The sequence below is a fragment of the Sturnus vulgaris genome, chromosome Z (assembly GCF_052056855.1).
Source record: "Sturnus vulgaris isolate bStuVul1 chromosome Z, bStuVul1.hap1, whole genome shotgun sequence".
Lineage (NCBI taxonomy): Eukaryota > Metazoa > Chordata > Aves > Passeriformes > Sturnidae > Sturnus > Sturnus vulgaris.
The window spans coordinates 2033112-2052875 of NC_142283.1; the positions used below are offsets into that span (position 1 = coordinate 2033112).

At 40.7% G+C, this 19764-nt stretch overlaps 1 protein-coding gene across 2 annotated transcripts in view; it reads right to left on the reverse strand.

Annotated features, from left to right (window-relative positions):
- Positions 1-19764, reverse strand: part of EDIL3 (EGF like and discoidin domains 3) — a 238589-nt gene that overhangs the window by 38821 nt on the left and 180004 nt on the right. For both annotated transcript variants that reach the window (XM_088156987.1, XM_088156988.1), the window contains 3 exons: positions 18151-18306; positions 16901-17045; positions 10454-10638 (listed from right to left, as the gene is read on the reverse strand). In XM_088156987.1, coding sequence (XP_088013113.1) covers positions 10454-10638; positions 16901-17045; positions 18151-18306 — 486 coding nt within the window. The remainder of the gene's footprint in view (positions 1-10453; positions 10639-16900; positions 17046-18150; positions 18307-19764) is intronic.

Here is a 19764-nt window from a genome sequence, read left to right on the forward strand (position 1 = left end):
TGGAGTTTATATCAGTGTGTGTGCGTGTGTTTGGGGTTAGTGAAGAGAATAAAAGGTTTGGCAGCAGATGCTCAGTAACCAGAGGCAGGAGTTTTAAGGCAGCTTTGAGGTGTTTTTTGGGTCAAGTGTTCATCCCAGTGGAGCTGCCACCCCATCCACGGCAGGGACACTTCCACTGTCCCCAGTGTCCAGCCTGGCCTTGGGCACTGCCAGGGATCCAGGGGCAGCCACAGCTGCTCTGGGCACCCTGTGCCAGCCCTGCCCACCCTGCCAGGGAACAATTCCCAATTCCCAAGATCCCATCCAGCCCTGCCCTCTGGCACTGGGAGCCATTCCCTGTGTGCTGTCCCTCCAGCCCTGGGCAATTGTCTCTCTCCATGGTTCCTGCATTCCCTGGGGCAGCTCTGCAGGTGGGGTCTCACCTGGGGGGCAGAGGGGCAGAATCCCCCCTGTGATGGACCCAGGCTTCCACTCGTGCCCTGGTGGAGGCACCTACACAAATTCAGCTGGTCAGTGAGGTTTGTAGTCTCAGCATCACCATGTAAGGCACTTAGTGAGTCAAGTAAATAAACACCCCCTAAAAATCTCCCTTTTATTATTAATCTATCTATCTATCTATCTATCTATCTATCTATCTATCTATCTATCATCTAGCTATCTAATTTATTATCCTATCCTATCCTATCCTATCCTATCCTATCCTATCCTATCCTATCCTATCCTATCCTATCCTATCCTGTCCTATCTTGTTCTATTCTATTCTATTCTATTCTATTCTATTCTATTCTATTCTATTCTATTCTATTCTATTCTATTCTATTCTATTCTATTCTATTCTATTCTATTCTATTCTATTCTATTCTATTCTATTCTATTCTATTCCATTCCATTCCATTCCATTCCATTCCATTCCATTCCATTCCACTGCATCAGCCAAAGCTCTCTGCTACCCCTCTCTCTCACTCAAAAAGGAAAACCTTAACTTCCCCTCTAACGTGTGCTATTGAGGCTTCTAAAAGTTGAGGGTGCTCAGAATTCTGTAGCAAGGTACAAAACTGAGCTCACAATGCCTTTTTATCTTCTGTTACAGCAGCAGTGTTTGAGGTAGCACGGCCAAAGTATAAATAAGACAAACTGAAGAACATCTCAAAGTCAAGAAAAATAAATTCAGATAAAGGAACGTGCAGGCAGGGTCTGTTCCAGTATTTTTAAGTAACATATCAAGCCTTTGAGTTTCTGATGCTGCCAAAGGGAGGTCATTAACCATCTGCAGTGAGGTCTTGAAGTGATATTCTGATCGTTTTCTTCTTAATAATTCTTAGCTGAAAATAGTATTGGTGTGTTGCAACTCTCATTACCTCTTAACAACGATAACCCATTAAGATGCATCCAAATATTTTTACTTCTGTCATTGGAAAAAACAGATCTGTGTCTTCTTTACAGAGGTGTTTTCTTTTCACTAGCTATATATAGCATTAATTTCTAATTGTGAAAATACTTTTCTGCTTAATTATACAACACAGAAAGGATGGTTTTAAATAGGATTAATATATCTTGTAGTTAATTAAACATGAAGCTTCTAAGGAGATCACTCCAACAACAAAAGCAATTAAGGCTTGGTTATGTATAGTACATAATTAAGCAGGAAGTTCTTGTAATCCCAAGGACTAACTTTCAAAGCTTGTGTTTCTTTAAATTAAGAAATTTTCTGGCTTATTTTATAACATTAAAAATATAGCTCCATTCTGAAAAAAAAGACGGTCTCTATATCTTTATGCCTGTTGAGTGAATGGATGTACAGAAACACAAGCCAAAAAAAAAAAAAAAGAGGAAATTCTGATGAAATTCTGTTGTGATACTTCATATTACAAGTCTCAAGGTGCTCTTGAACAAGACCCAGATAATTGGCGAAATGTTTAGTAGCAGTATTTCTGTGTCTACAGTGATTTCCCTTTTAAAGTCTCTTCTCTGCTGAGATTTTTTTCTTTTCTGTCAGGTTTTCTGACAGGAAAACTGCTCTTGCTTTACTCGAGGAGCAAGCAAGAGGAACGTTATTAAGCAGAGTGCAGAGAGGGTCTTGAACAGCACATTGCTGTAGAGACACACCTGACTTAACATGGAAATAAAAAAAATTAAAAAAAAAATCAACAACAGAAAAAGAAGCCAAATATTCTGCTTGGCTCAACACCTGACTCTGAGTAGGGTGTTATTAGGGAAAATTACATGATGAAACCAATGAATAGGATAAGATTCAGAAACCGACAGGGAAATGTTCATATCTACTTTATTTGATGCTTTAACATGCTGAGATATGACTATTTCATTTTCTGCTTACTGCTAGGTAAATGTCAGCCTGTTTTAAGCACATTTCCTCCTCCTCTGAAGAAAGATGCAAGATGTTTTTCCGCCTTCAAATTCAGATTAATTTGAAGCTCCTTTCCCACCACCCCTTCTTTATGTTTGTGTCTCAATTTCATTGTTTACTTAGCTAAAAATATACCATCTCTGCTCCTCATTTAAAAAAGATAGGAATCAATCTGTTTCTGTGTTCTATATGCAGGAAACTGATTACAAAAACGAATAGCAGATTTTGAACCAAAATGTTCTGAAGTCAACTAGAATCTCACAATAAAGCTTCACTGTGTGTTTTCAAAGTGGCATAAAAAGAATGCAAAATTGAATCTTATTCAGAGAAGAATAGATTTCCTTGACCCTTGTATATTTTACTCATGAGATGCTGGCAGATACAGGAAGAAAATATTAAGTACCTTGCTTAGTCAAAGAAGTGATATTTGGGAAAATATGTGCAGGGCTAATAAAAACTCACGTCTCAGTTAATGAAGCATCAAGTCCTTGGAAAACAGAACTAGATACAGATCCATTCCATTCTCTCACCCTCATCATGCTCTGGCTTTTGCCACATCCGTGTTTACATCAGGTACTTTCTGCTACTTAAAGAGAGTTGACCTTGACAAGGTCGTTTTGCTTCTCTCTGTCATTTTCAGATGAAACAACTGTGACCAACTCTGCTTGAGTCAAAAACCAATTCTGGGGTAGCAAGGAAAACGACAAACAGTTTTATTAGGAAAAAGTGGATGCTATTTTGAAGCACCGCCATGGAAGCAGAGGGCACGAATAAGAAACAGGTTTGGACCCTTTATTTCTGTATTCTTATCCAAACAATTGTGTAGCTATTTTCTTCTTTTAAGGGAAGGCAAGGGAAATATCCCTCTGCCTCACAAATTGAGACATAACATTATTTCAAGCCAGTGGAAATGATGGCTTGGTAAAACGGGTAGGAATTTAAAACAATGAAAAACTAACATCTTTCCATTAAATTTTCATATATTGTCTTTTCAGGAGGTGCTGCTATTAAGTAACACCAATATTCCCACTGGAAACACAGAGACAAAACAAAACAAAATAAAACAAAAACAGACTCAGATCCCAAGTACATAAAAATTCACAACAACCAGACGATTTTTTGCTTACACTCCCAGATTTTCTGAGGCAAGATCAAAACCTGTTATTGTAATAGGAAATGGGTCATTACTCAATTTAACTTTCATCTGCAGGGGAGTGATACTCACAGAAAAGCTGAGAGTCAGTGAGGGAACTGACAGTACTTTCTTGAAGTGCTTTAGAGCTGTTACAGGATTCTAATGTTTGGGGAAACTTCCCAAGTAATTTTAATTTTTTATGTTTCAAAGACAGGCTCTGGAGCACTGATTTAACCCCTTAGTTTTTACAGAAGGTTTAACAGAGAGAATGGGGAATATAATCCAGGGAACAGAGCAGGACTTTGTGAAAAAACGACATTTTTCTACTATAACCTCTTATCCATAGCTAAATTACAGCTCAGACAGGGTCTTTGCTCCTGTCATGGTTTAATGGTTTGGGGGGTCACAGTGGTGGTGCTGGATCAATGGTTGGTCTTGTTGATCTTAAAAATCTCTTCCAACCTTGATGATTCCATGAAGGGGACATCACAAAAATTTCTATCACAGAATGTAATCATGCTATGTCTGTCTGATTCCCATTTTCTGGACAACTTGCAGCAGAGAGCTCCAATACTCTGTCTGTCCTTCTAATAATCCCTCTGTATTTTGCCAGAGTAAAATCAATGATTCTACAGATGCTTCAGGCTTTGCTACCTAAATGATAGAATGCAGCCTAAATAAAGCATTTAAAAGGGAAAATAAACCAAGATTTTTATGCTGCCTTATTTAATTTCTAGGCTTAAATTCAATTACTACTATAAATATTTCCATAAAATGAATTGCAGAGGAACACTTTGCAAAGTCAAAAGCAATTTAGGAAGGGCAATGCTGAAATGCACAATTTAGTAACAATATTAATGTGAATAATGCATTTAATTTGAAGTGATTTAGGGAAAAAACTGAGTTAGAGTGTGACCCCTGGAATGGCCATCAAATACGGCTGGAAGGCAACTCTGAGTAGGAAATCAAAGCATAGCTCCTAATTCCATTTCTGTAAGATATGTGTTTGTTAGAATTGTTATAAAAAGATTGGCAACATACCAAGATTTAAAAAAAAAAAAGGAAAAAAATAGAAAGGAAAAAAGCTTTTTGTTTCATCCTGTCATCTTGAGTTGCACACCGTCCTAAAAGCAAATAGTGACCATCTAGTTGCAAATCTAAGTCTATGGTTTATGGGCCATTGAAGAAGTGAAAAAAGTGACTTGTTTAACATTCTAGGCAATGCAAAGTCAGTAAACTCAGCAATGTACAAATTAGCAGTGGGCATCAGTCTTTACCTGCTTTTGTCTTTAAATCTTTTGTCTAAATCACTCAGAGCTCTTTGCCCATTATTACCTTATCCTGCCACTGGCTGCTTTTTTGCAGGAAAATTTATCTACAGCAAGTGTCCAGCAAAGAGTGGGAAAGATCTGTGTGAATAATTTATTGCCAACCTGCCCTGAGATGCTGCTGCATCCTGTGAGCCACCAGGCTGAGCAAAATACCACGCTGTGAAGCCACTCATCAAGAACAAGGAGGTGCCAAAACTCAGCCTCCAAATTAAGTCCTTCAAGTAGAAGTGACAGCTGCCAGAGAAAGAGATGGTTTTGCATTGGAAAGATAGAATGCTCAATACTCAGGGTGGCTGTAAATATAATTTTTTAGCCGAATAGAAAGCACAAAAAGAGGCTGATCTCTGCACTCTTTGCATTTTGCTATCTGAAATCTCAGAGCTTTAGAATTGTGATAAATTCTAGTGGAAAGCCAGCACCAGCTTTGCCTCTGGAGAGCCAGAGGCCACTCTTGGTGCTGCTCCTGTAAAGGGCATTGATTCCTTTCGTGGCCCAGTGGTGACAGCCGTGGTTTATGGCAGCTGCACAGAAATACAGGTGTCTTCTGTTTATAATGTGATTTATTTCAGTTCCCAGCTCCTACAGAACGCCCTGTCTCTCCAAGACCACTCACAATGCGTGGCTTAGCAAGCCAACCCTTCCAGAAGTCATGCAATTTCCTCATTATGTTAATTATCAGATCGGTCTTAAACAAACATTTCATGCTATTCCAATTTTGTGTCTTTCAAGTCCTTACTTAATTAAGATGTTGTTAAGCATTTTATGTTTTCCTGGGAGTTTTTTAAATGTTATTTTGTTTAGGGTGTTCTGGTTTGGTTTTTTTTTTTTGGTTTTGTTTTTTTTTTTTTTTTTTTTGTTGTTGTTGTTGTTGTTGTTGGGTTTTTTTGTTTGTTGTTGTTGTTGTTGTTTTGGTTGTTTTTTGTGTTTTTTTGTTTTGTTTGTTTGTTTGTTTTTATTTTTTAATTTTTGTTGTTTTGGGGGTTTTTGGGTTTTTTTATGGTTTTTTTGGGGGGGGTTGTTTGTTTTGTTTTTGGTTTTTTGGTTTTTGGTTTTTTTTTTTTTTTTTTTTCTTTTTTTTTTTTGGATATGTTTTTTACTCGGTATGGGTGTTAAAACAATTGAACTGAAGGCCACACATAAATCTCCTATTTGACTACTTTAACCAGTACTGGTATTAATATGTGTTTTGCTATCAACACAAATTGTCAGAAGGCAATTAAACAATCCACACAGTTTTCTCCTTATGAGTTACTGGACACATCTCCAGATGAGTTGTTGAATTTCCATGGTATAGTGATTTCTTATCTAGAAAGACTCCTCACAATTCATTGCAAATGAACAGATTATTACATCAGAAAAATGAGGGAAAAGAGTCAGGTGGAATAACAGACAAGACAAGAATGAAATACCATGTGAGAAAGTGAAAAATACATTCCTGGCAGATGCACACCAGCATTGAAACAAATTCAGCTAACCAGTACTACATGAAAAATAACATTCTCTTCCCATATAAAAAAAAAAAAAAAGGAAAAAGCCACCTCATGTAACTTTCCTGGTTCAAAATTTCTCTTATAATTTAAGTTATTTGTCCATCTTTCTCTGTGGCTGGCAGAGTAAAGACACATTTCCACTTCTGGAAACTACTCTATTAAAAAAAAAAAAGTAGAAGCTGGGTTTGGCTTAGCTTTTAAACAACAACTCCTTGATTTGATCACTTGGAAGCTTAAACACTGTAAATAAATGCTAGAAAATGAATATAAGTAGATCTCATGATGGCATGATAGAAATGCATTTTGTATATGTGTAATGAAAAGTGGATAATTATTTGGAATGCAATTTTGCCTTTGTTTTCAAACAAGAGGCAGTTTGATGTGAAAAAGATGGTTATGCATTAAACTGAAAGAATAATTTGATTGCAGCTCTGAGACAATCTAATGGCGTTGATAAAGAATCTCAGTAATATTGTCTAATACTGGAGATTAGTTTGGCAGGAAAATATCCAGCCCAAATCTATTATACCACTGGCAACCAGCACATTTTTAAAACACGTAGGTATAACAGTTGCTCTGCCAATCTTCCAACAATCTGTTTATCACCAAATGATTTTTCTCTAATAGTGCTTAGCTGGTCCCACAATCAAGAGAAACATTGTAATTTGACATTGCCTTCAAAAGAAAAAAAAAAACTAAACAAAAAAAACCCCAACCAACCAACCAACCAAGTAAACAACAAAAAACAAACAAACAAACAAACAAAAAAAAAAAAAAAAAAAAAAAAAAAAGAGAAAAAATAAAGCCAATACATCAACAGTTTTAAGACAAAATACCCTGGTGTGGTTGCAAAGTTAGGACTAGGACAGCACACTAAAAAATTGATGCAGAGGGGTTGGTTCAGTGGGAGGAGAAAGCTCCAGGTGTTTGGAGACACCAAATGAAGAGACACGCCAGAATTTCAATAACAGTAAATAAAGAAAAGGGAGTTTAAGCTGCTGCCCTGATTTCACAGTTTATAACAGCAGAAAATTAGTAGTAGAGTGGGCATGGATTTTGAGGGAAATGTTAATTCTTTTGAGTTATACCCTCAGGTAGGAAAATGAGATATGGAGAGGTGAAAATCTATTTACAAGAGCATTCTTCAAGTATCTGAAGCATCAGTTGCTCTTCTTTCCAATAATCTCTACAGCCCCAGTGCCTCATTTTGGGCATAAGGCAGGGAGTTCTCCATCACATTCTTTAATGCCAAAAAACTGAAGAAATGAGAAGTGGGGTGACCAAATGGAAGAGCAATCTTGGATTGGGTGCAGAAGGAGCCTGAGCACTCCAAAAATTTGCAGCAGCCTCCTCAAGGGGATGCCAAGGGTATCTTAGAGGAGGTATGTGGGGAATTCAGCCCCAAGTTTATGACAGAGCTAGAAAAGTACAATTTTAGTCATCTCATCTGTTTGACTTTCCCTCCATGTCAAGAAATTACATTTTTTTCAGCACTAATGGTGGTGTTTGGTGTAAATAAATGTCACTTGTGGAGCTTGTAGAGTCTTAAGTCACAGCAGATTTTCAACAACTGCAGAGTGATTAAAGTGAGTATTTTGTCCCCAGAAATGCACATTCTGTGCCTGGGGACACAAAATACTTCCTGTTCCTAAATTATGGATGCAGCAACCCAAAACAATTTAAAACAAAGACCTTAACTGTTAATGGCTGCACTTTACAATGCATAGGAGATTCAGAGTTACCCTTCCTGAGAGAAAACAGTAAAACAGTCCCAGCTCCTGACAGGAGGAGAATTTGCCTCTAGAGCTCACCCAAAAGTGCAAGCAGCATTTGGTGCAGGGTGCAGGCATCACCTCTGAGCAAACATTATCCCAGCAGGTGCTCTGAGGTGGATGCCAGCACACCAGCTCTTAACTGTGGATGGCAAAGGTGCCTGGGCAAGGAGACCCCAACCACGACATTTGGTCAGATCAGGTCTGCAGTAATCCTAAAAGGCAACCAGCAGGCTTCCCCCACAGTTTTTCAGGCTTTCTCATGGAAATCAGAAGACACACAGCAAGAAAGGCATGTGGAGAACCCCCAACAGGCACAGCAAGTTGACATGGTGGATATGAGATTGGTAAGCCAGTTACTTCTGCAAAATCCAGAAATTTGGGGTAAATGTCTGGCTTTAAGCCCGTTTCAGGGGAGCATGGGATCACTCTGAGCCCAGCTCTTTGTGGAATGGCTGAGGGAGCAGGGAGTGCACACACATTGGATTTCACACCCCTTTTCCTTACAAATGTGTTTGGACTAAACTCTGTGGAAGCAGCAGCACGATGATAAACCTTTCAGTCAACGTGTTGTAAGCCTTCAATGTAATACCCTGCGTTTTAAGGAAAAGGAAAACCACAAAAAAAAAAAACCAACCCACAGAGAGCTACCAGCAGGGAGAACAAAAATGAACAGATGAATTCAAATGATAGACATGTCTCTGTTAGAGAATTGGTGCCTACATTTGAAGCATGTGAGACTCTCTCAAGTCATGGATTGAATTCAGAATAACCAGCCTGTAGCAGAAGCTAATGACCACCTTAAGCACTGAAAAAAACAACTGGATTTAATGCCTTTTGGGTTTTAGTGTTGTTTTTTTTTTTTCCCTTTCTTCCCAAACATGAAATGTTAGGATCCTTTCTTGAGGAAATATCATTACGTATAATGATTTTCAGGAAAGGGTAGCCCGTGAAATTGTTGAATTCAATACATAGCCGTGTAACAAACTAACTAAAAGACAAGTATTTCTTCACAACTTTTTTTTTTTTTTACCAGAAAATAAAAATTATTCCTTATAGCTCAAGGACGTGCAGAGACATTGCAGCTGGTCAGATTAAATTTGCAGGTTCAGGTAAATTCAAATATAGAAAGACTCACAGCAGCATGAAAAATTTGGAAATATAAGAATTAACTATGCAGCCCCTTGCCATCTGTAGTTAATTAAAAATACACTGGCATCCACAGGAGCAGGAACACACAGCAGGAAATTTCTGTGGAGCCTCTGCACACCCTTGTTTTGACTGATGGGGCTAAAATATGATGCAAACACCTCTCTTTCCCGTGGAGAAATATTTTCATCTGCTTTTCCACCATAAAACACAGCAATGAAATGTTCATCCTCTCCAGAAATTACTGACTGCTCTTCCCAACACGCTGCTCTGAAAATATTCCAGCAAGATTCCAGGGTCTCCAGCCATTCCAAAGTTAAATAGATAGGGCAATTTCTCCTTCCTTTTACAGGAAGTATGTAAACTTGGGAGAAAAAAAAACAAAAAAACAAAAAAACAAACAAAAAAAACCCCCACAAAACCAAAAAAACCCAAAAAAACCCGAAAGGTAATCATATTCTTAACTTGCTTAGCAACTGTGGGCAAAAAGTGTGATATGTCATAATTTATAAGTGAAGGGATTGCAGGGGGTTAGTAGCCACGTCTGGTGCTATTGAGGCTTCCCACTGAGAGCTGCACTGCAAAGTGGCAGCTGACTGAAAACACTGCTATTTTCAACAGCTCAAAAAAATGTAAATGTGTCAGTGGCTGGTCAAACAACCTTCCACGCTGGTGATTAATTGAAACCCCTCGCATTAGTGAGCTGTATAAATCACTCCTGGGCTGGAAAACAACCCCCTGTGCACAGGTTTGCAATGAATTCAGGGGCTGCAGCACTCCTGCTGAATTCAGAGCCCTGTCAGGAGGTAATTTTGGGCAGCCTCAATTAGACTAAGATAATTTCTACACGTGGGATTCACTAAGATGCACGGAGCTGAAGGTAAATATGCTTTTCCAGGCAGCCTTGGAAGGGAGGAAAATAAACTCATCTCTCTCAACAAATCAGGGAAATTCAGTGAAAAAGACCTGCAACTAGCATTTTTGTTCATTACCAAAGGAAAGTTGGGGCTAGTGGAGGCATCCCTGAGGAGATTTTCCTGCAGCTGTGATAACAAAAAAAACCACAAAAACCATGAAGACGTGTCAGGCTTTCAGAGCCTGTGGCAGAGTTGGTGATGGTTACACTCAGAAAGAGAAAAATTTTGAGTTTAAAACGGAACCAGAGGACACAGAGGAGGCGAACACCTGGGGAAATCCACGTGAAAATTTACCTGCAGCCACTGTGACTGGTCATTGTGGCCAGAGGTCCAGGCATTCACTTTGCCTTGCTTGTCCAGCCGGGCTTTCCTGGGCTCCCAGGCGAACATGTCCATGTTGAGGGTGCGGAAAACGCTGGAGGCAGTGATCTGGAAGTCCTGGATGTGTCCTGATTTCATCCCCAGGGGCTCAGAGCAACCTGCAACAGCAGGGCAACATCAGTGGCACTACCTGCTTACCTCTGTCACGCCTCGGGGGTTTCTGTTGTGGCAGAGAGAGGTGTAACCAAGACTATTGTAGAGGGGACTTGAAAACTAATAAATCAAAAATAGTCAATTCGAGGCACTTTGTTTCAACAACTGCTTGGCTGAGTCAAAATCAAGATGGGGAATTCGACATATTTTATCCTGGCATAAATTTAAGAAGCGAAACAAAATGAAAAGGTGACTTTTGTCTGTGCTTATCTTATTTTTATTTTCCTTCCCCGCAGAAAAATATTGTTTCCCCTGTTCAGTTTGATTTTCCTCATGCTTTTATGCCACCTCACATCAACCATGTGTTTGCTTACTGAAGAAACATTATTTTTTCTTGAAACCACTGCTGAAGTAAAATATTAAAAAGCACTGAACTCCTTTACACTTTTAAATTACTTGATGTCTAGATAAAAATATAGAAAGCCCAAAATCTCACTGAAGGAGGGGGAAACCACAGAAAAAAACATTGTGAGGGAGGGAGAATAGTAGGAGGATATCACTTTGGAGAAATCAATAGTTAATGGCTTATTTGTTTGTGGACATCCCACACCATTGAGTTATTTTGACTGTAGAAAAGATAGATCTCAGGCCTCTCCCTTCTCTGCTGTGCATGAAAAAAAGACAAAAATAAAAATTGGTAAGTGGCTCTGTGCTCCTCTGCCTTGCTGTTGTGTGCTGGGAATGTGGGAGGCACATTTGGATGTAGAAGAGGGAAGAAATGAACTGAGGCAGCACTGAAACAACAGGGCTGGTAACCAAAGAAGCCAGATGAACAGCATGGTTTTAAGATTTAAACAACAACAACAAAAAAAAATCAGAAAAAGAAAGGCAAATGACTGAGAGAGAGAAGGGGGTAAGAGGACAGGAAAGGTGGATGTAGGGCTAGGGGGTGGAGTGATGCTTGACAGTTGAGGTAAAGTGAAAGATGGAAAAGATGGAGATGGGAACATAAAAAAAGAAGCTGTTTTCTTATTCTCTTCCCTGTCCCAGCACTCAAAAACCTGCATATGTGCAGCTATGCTACTAACAGCATAACATTTAATTCAGTATCTCCTGTATTTAAAATTTGAATATTGACATGCTTCATGTTTTGAAAACAAACAAACAAACAAAAAAACTTCAAATGAAAAACCAAGAGAAAACAGAATTAGCTTTTGAAAAAAAAAAACCCAGTCTTTCACAGCTGATTCTCAGTGCACAAATGGAAAAGGCACAGCCTTGTCTGTACAGTGGACTCATTCAAAACCACAGCAAAACAGTTTTCCTGGGAGTGGGAGGGAGCAATGGGCAGTAGAAATAAGAGAGACTAATCTGCTGCTTGGGAGAAGGACTTTGCTTATTATTAAATTCTGAAGTATCACTCCAGGATCACAAGGACTGTCAGCAAGAACGTTTCATGTGAGGAATCCGAAGGAGGCTCCTGACACAAAACCATGGGTTGTCAAAGCTGTGATTCAGTGCTGGCCCAATCCATCAAAACCTGTTCTTATCTCTTCTGAGCATTATTATTGATTTATGGAACAACAGCTGTGCCTGCCCGTGTGTGTGGGAATTAATGGGATTTTACCCTCGCCTGGCCCCAAAAGGGGTGGGAAGAGCAGATGTCAAAGGTAAGGGGAGAAAGTGAGAAGAGCAGTGAGAATCTGAGGAGGCCAAGGTGGGGCACACAGGTGCCAGGATGTGCTGGTGCTGTGTCTCAGAGGGCAGCAGCCTCCCCTGGCACAGGAGGTGGCTGAGCCACCACCCACAGCACAAAGTGGTGGATCCCCAGAAATCTGGGGGGTTTCTGAGATTTCTGTGCTTTCAGGCACAGGACCACCCCTTCCTGGAGAACACTGCTTTTGACCTGGGGCCTTGGAGATGGCTTCTAAATATGAGTGGTGGAATAGAAATCACGGGTGTGCAGTGAATTAGAAGTGTGTGATTTCACAGGGTGATGGGTTTTAAATCTGAGATTTTTATAGCGTGGTAACAGGCATGGGACAAGATGGAGATTTTTGAGTGTTGTCTCTTCCTTTGTTCATCTTTCTCCTTCCTTCTTCTTCATGGTTTTCAGGCAGTAGTTTCTGGTTGGTCAGACAGTGTCACTCTAAAGGTCATGGGAATGTAGGTATTGGATCAAAAGTATAAATAATGTCGGTGTTAATTCTCTATTAGACTGTTTAGCCTTAAAAGACCTTGTCAGCTGCCTCTGTGGCCATTTTTCCTACTTCTAGCAAGGAGCTAGAGGTGCTGTCGTGCTCTCTGTACTTTCTGACAAGATATAATAAACAACCAAGCCCAAACACGAAAAATACTGTTCCAACTTTGTTTCTGTTAATCCTGGCTCTGAGTGAAGACAGACAAGACTGATAGACAAGCCACTAATTAGGTAAAAAACCACTAATTATGTGGTGCAAAGATCCACACAAAGGATCATCAAAGCAGCACGGGGCTTTGTGTCACCCCTCAGAGGTGTTTGCACCAATGCCTATTTCTCCCTGAAACATCTCCTCTGTACCTTTAACTTTGCTTTCCTTTTCCCAGTGAAAGGATTCAACTCCCATTTTCATTTTTTTAAGATCTGCTGAAGTCAGAGGGAGCTGATGCAGACACAAGGCTACACCCAGTGGAGCATCTCAGCCTAGAATGTTTGAGATGCTTTGGATGCCTCCATCTGTGATAAATTATACCTGATGCCTCTGTATGTTTAAATATAACTAGGTACAAGCTTGCAGGTCTTATTTGGTCTAGCTACATGAAACAGGAGTAGGGAAATAACGAGAAAGAGTGGGGATTAGCACCTGAAAATTGGAAGGATCAACATAAAGGTTCTTCTCTGCTGATTCTTCAGATGACAGAATCTTTTACTCTTCAGTCTGCATCCCATACCATGCCCCTCATCTTTCTTCTTCCAAGAAAGCTCAAACCCTCAAAGGAAATATTCAATATCCAATGTAGCAAAAGCAAGCCCACAGATGGACCTGCATGCAACAGTCTGCATGAGTCTTTTCTTGGGCAAAGATTTGTGCAGTGTTGGCAAAAGCAACACATGTCAATTATTTGAGGGCAAAGGTGATTTTGTTTTGATTCATACTGTGATATACAAAAAAAAAAAAAAGAGATTTAAAAAAATTTCTTCATATTTTTGAATCTAGAATGGTTCGAGTTGAGAGGGACCTTAAGGATCATCCAGTTGCAAATCGAATTCCAGCCCCTTTGCCATGGGCAGGGACGCTTTCATTAAACCTTGATGCTTTAAAGGCCCATCCAACCTGGCCTGTAAATAACAAATACAGAATTCCTCTCCAGATTGCACAGCTCTGAGGACAAATGAGGAAAGGGGAACTTATCCTTAACTGCAGGCATGATAAAGTCCCCCTGCGTGCCAGTTTTGTGTGAATGGTGCCTACAGGGATTGTTAGGATAAAGGAATAATTACCAGGGAACAACGAAGGAGAGTCTCAGAAAACAAGGATGTTCAGGTTCTGGGGGCCAACATCCCTCTGCAGGAACTGAGAAACCCCCCCCAAAAAAACAGGATCTGGCAGAATTGGTGCCAACAGGAGCCAGCAAACACCACAGTGAGCAGCACCGTGCAGGGGCTGCCTGCTCGAAGGCAGATGCCTGAGTGTGAGTTCCATGAGTGAGTGACCCTGTGGTGTGAACACTGATCTGCTGCTGAAAACAACAGCTTGATGCTGCAATTAATAACAGCTTAGTGAATAAAGGCATTCTAATAAGCAGTAGCTGTGATCTGCTTCTCCCCTCACATCAATACTCTGTGGAGGGAAAGGGAGGGCAGGACACAGAGATGTGCAAAGCACAAGGAAGGCAGGAACACAGGGCCATGGAAATTAATGCCTAATTTATTGATGGTTGGCTCCACCAGCATTGATCCTGGTTTTCTGCAAGACCTGACTGTGGGCCCTGGTGAGTAAAGCTATTTATGAGACTAAAGCACATTGCATTGAACATTTTGCTGAAGTTCCTAAGAAGCAGTTAGCTGTTATGCTGATCCCATGCTGCAAGTGTCCCTCTGTTTATCACTCTCTTCTCTCTCACCAGGGCATGGCAGAGAAGGCAGACCCCTCAAAGTGCTTTTCCACCCAAGGCAGACCACCTGGAATTAAGAATTAGTCTGTGTAATTACACCTTTCTTTCAGTAAGTTTGAAATTGTTCTGCTGAGCCTGGGCTGTCCACAGTTGTAAGAAATGATGACCTTGACACTGTTAGGAGACCACTGAAGTTAATTCACTTCACTAGCTTTCACAGTTCTTTGAACAAAACAATTCCCAGCCATTCTGGCAAGGACTTACCCTAAACTGTGGTTCCAGAAGTGAAAGACAAAAAAAAATCTAATAGAACAAAGCAGCTAGACAGGATTTTCTATTTACTCTTAAACCTATTTATATTGGAAAAGGGCTACACTGAGATTAATGCATTAACTTTTCATTTCTGAATCTGGTTTTGGCTGAGAATTGTTTAACTCCAGCTGTTTTGATGTATCACTCGTGAACTGGATGACTATTGTTTGTAGAGTAAACAGGCAACCACACAAAAACCACTTCTAAATGAATCTGTGGAGTGCTCCCACCAGGAACAGGTTTATCTCTTGGAAAAGGATAAAAAATTTACATGCTTTTGGATTTGTAAGGGAACATAGTTCTTGCAGCAGGTGGCTAGAGGTCAGGCTTTACATTTCAGAGCTTTAATACAAATCTGAGGAAGGTTTATACTGGGTCCACTCCATTTACTTTTTGCTACAAGGAAGCTATCCCTGCTTCTGCTAAACCCAGAAAACAAATCCAAACTGAAATCTGGATTAAAGCAGCCCAACCAAATTGAATCTTATTGGAGTGGTCCTGGATGGCAGGGGAAGCAGCCTCACCCCTCTGAGGATGTCACACACCACAGGGGAGGTGTCACCCCACAGCCAGGAGGAATTACCCAAAATCAGGCGTGACAATAGCTGCTGCTGCAAGTGACCATCCTCACTTGGCTAAGTGTTGCTGATTTTATAACTTAGGTTAAAAGGATGAAAGCTGTAGGTGTAGAAGAAGAGATTACAGTCCCCTGCTAAGCCACAGTTGTGCTAATCACCAAAGAAGAGGAATACCCTTGCATCTACTGTGTTGTAGTTGTGACTAATGAATATAAGTGCAATAAAAAGGGTGGTTTGGCTGGTCAGGAGGACCCTTGAGGAAGAAGACCTGGAGAAAGGGGACCTTGAGGAGGTAGAGGAGCCCTGAGGAAGAAGGAATGATCCAGAGGGACACAAAGAATGAAACAAGGAAGAGAATTGCTGCAGTAAAAGATGTGCTGTGAGGTCAGTGTGGGTCTGATGGAATCAGAGCCTGTGTTGGAACCCTGAATCCTGGGATTTTTGAGCTTTCTGTGCTTTCTGGCACTGACCCCCAGGAGAACACTGCTTTGGACCTGAGGCCTTGGAGAAGACTCCAAATTTGGGTGATGGAGTTAAAATCCCGGGTGTGTGGTTAAATAGAAGTGTGTGATTGCACATGGTGAAGGGTTTGGAATTTGGGGTTTTAGAATACAGTAATAGGTATGGGACAAGATGGAAGATTTTAGGTGTTGTCTCTGTCTTCTTCCTTCTCCTCCATGATTTCAGGTGGTTTTTGGTTGGACAGTCAGTGCTGCACTGGGGGTCACAGGAGTTTGGTTATTGGGTCAAAAGTATCAATAATACAGGTGTCAGTTCTTTATTGGACTGTTTGGCTTTTAAACACCTTGTAACCAGCTCGGTTCAGCTCCATTCTGCTCACTCTTAGCTGGAAGTGCTGCAGAATTCTCTGTACTTTAGATAAGATTTAATAAACAACCAAGCCCCAACATGAGAAATTAATCTCCTTGGTGTTTTTAATCCTGACTCTGAGTGAAGGCAGAAGCAAATGAAGACAAGCCACGGGCTAGGTGGTGCAGCTAACCCTTTTTTAGGCAAGCCTGCTGTTGGAGCCTGTGGCCGTCGCTGCGAGTCTTCAAACCAACACCTGCAGCCAGCACGGGCAGCTGGACCCTACAGTGAGAGCTTGCTGTACTCAGAGCCAGGATGGCTAAGCTGTAAAGAAGAATAAACCAGGACCCTTTGGATGGCACCTGTGTCCTGGCTCATTTCTACCCCCAAGGAGAAAGAGGGAGCGCCCGGATAAACCCCGGCCGGGAGCGGCTGGGTGGGGAGGGAGGTCTGGGGGCTGAGGGGGTCCCACCTGTGAGCTCGCAGCCCAGCAGCTCCATCCTGAGGGTGCAGTGCCTCCTGCACACCTGGGGGTACAGCCGGATGTACTGGGCCTTGATGGGCGGCGTGAAGGAGTTGGCGTACGGGGTGTTGTTGTCCACGTTCCCGCGGAACACCTGCGGCGAAGGAAGGTTTGCCAAAAAAAAAAAAAAAAAAAAAAAAAAAAAAAATAGAAAAAAGTGTCAGGAGGATCTCTGGAGTGCCAGCACTCCAAAAAGCACCTGCACTGTTCTGCCTGTGCGTGGTTTCCCCCCCAAGATTGCAGCTGTTTCAGCATTGCCACTGCCTGGCACGAGTTGTCTCAGCAGAACGTCCTGCCTTGGCGTCGCATCCTGGTGGGTTTGCCACCTGTGCTGAACCAAGGTCTCTGTCTTGGCACTCTCAGAAACTGAAGCTCCTAGTGCAGCTAAATCATGCCTTCTTCCCTTGATTAACGTATAGAATAGTCCCAGTTCAATTTAGCCTGCAATTATGTGCTCTGATTGACGATTTTGGGTTTTTTTTCCCCCTCCTGATCCAGCTCGCACTGAAGTGCACTGTAACCCTCCCATCGATCACAGGGGGGTGAATTAAACCCATCAGCATTTTTCCATTCACCCTTCACTCTAACCAGACATCCCTGTTCTGTTTCCCCCCCCCATTTATGCACATCTTCACACAGCATTTTAATTTCCTAATCGAGAAATTGCATCTAATGCTGCGCAGTGCCTGGGTTCTATGCAGACCTACACAGTAAAGGTTTTATTTTTTTCTGCTCTGTGTGCACAGCTCCATCAAAAATAAGTGGTAACTGTAAACTGTAAACACACACACCCCACTGGATGATACTGTTTGTGCAGCACAGAGATTAGCATTGATGAATGGGCTCTGTGTTTCCAAGGGTTAACGCTAATCTGCCAATGCAATAAAATTAAATTGAAAACAGAGCAATGAGTAATTACTGGTGAACTAATTAATATGAAAATCAGTTAAGTGTAATAAACAGGATTATTCTAGCTTGGGGAAATAGTATTTATGCAACCATCAGTTAAAGTGTAAGAAATTCTTAGTGGAGAGAAAATGCAAATTTGTTGATTTTTTTTTTTTTCCCCAGAGAAAAATAATAACAGTGAAATCTATATCATACTGCCAGGCAATTAGTCTTAAATACCAGGGACATATCATACTTCTGAAGGCAGCTAAATCATGAGATGCATTCAGATACAGACGACTTAATCTTACCATGTCTTCCTTTGTGCCTTTTACTTTGTACATTGTCCATGACTTCCCATCATTACTGTAGGCAATTTTATAAGATTTTACATATTCTGGACTTCCAATCCTCTTGGCACCTTGGGTTATAACTCCAGTGACTCGCATCTTCTTCTGCAGGTTTATCTGAAATAAATAACAGCATATTGTTAATCTGAGGGACACAATCCTTGATTCCTTTAATTCCCCCTTTTTTTTTCCCTTAAATAGCATAGCTGTAGCATTTAAATTACTGTTTTTATTAATTTTTGCATTAATTCTTTTGATCTTTCATGTGCAAATGAATAAAGCAAATGAATGAAAAAATTGAACCAAAAGTTTGGACTATGTTTATTTCCTGTATGTGTGCACACATATATACATATATTACAGATATACAGAATATTACTGGGATATTGCTTAATTTTGGCATATAGGGTTAGTCCTACATTCTTCCTGCCTGAAAGAGAAATGAAACAGGGTAATTATTTACCAAAAGCTATATCCTCTGTTCTGTTAGAAGCCAATTTGCAATACCACACCAAAGGTCCTAAGTTAGCATCAAGTGAAACTTCTATGTGAAACTAAAACGACATGGAAGTTCTGGCAGCAAAAAAATTAGACTTTTCCTTGACTCTCACTGGGAATTCATATACCTAGAGATCAAGGCTGAAGTTCTAATCCTAAAGCAGTCAATAGCAAAATATCAATCAGTGGACATGAACATTCCTGGTGTGCTCGTCTGAGCTGAAATCAACTCCTTGAAGTACAAAAAGAAGATTTGTTCAGAGACAACCAATCCAACATCACTCCAGCAGCCTTAATTCTGCCTCCTTCACTCACCTGTGGCATGAGAACTCTGACAAGTCAGGCTGTGATAGTCAAACCCAAGGGTGTCAGATTTGTCCCTGGGGCAAGGACAATCACAACTCAGTCTGTGGCAGCTGCACTCCCACCCCCTCAGCCGAAATTTGTGACTTTCTGCACCAAATGGAGCTCAGCAAAGAGCTGTGTGAAGTGCAAAGAGATGAGTGGAAGTACTAGACAGCAAACAGCTGGGGCAGGGTAAATAATGCATTACACTCCATTAGCACTTGTCTCCTCAAAATGAGTTTTATCTAAATGAGTTTTATCTCCCCAGTTGCTGGAGCTGACCCAGTGCAGTCCCCACTGTTTGGAGCAGCAGCCCCAGCACAGGTGTGGGAAGATTCAGAGGTAAATCTGCTGTCCAAATACCTTAATTGCTTTATTCTTTACATTGTGGCCTGAAGGCTTCCTTCCCGTTGGTAATAAAATGTAACCTCTGTGAAGGATGGAAGATGATCAGACTTTTGTGTTTCAAGATCTTTCTGTGTGCACAATAGAAAACATCTGGTTTCTTTGTCCAAACTATAAAATTTTGTCATTTTTTCTGGGATTTTTTTTTTTTTTTTTAATGGAGTGTGTCTACTTCTCTGCTACTTTTCTGGAATACTTGGCTTTTGGTGTAGTTCTCCCTATAAGAAATTATTAAGCATTCACACACCTTTGGATGAACAATGTGTGTTTATGAGGTTCAGAAACATAGAGAGAGGAGAAGCCTCCTATAAAAACACCAAATTTTTG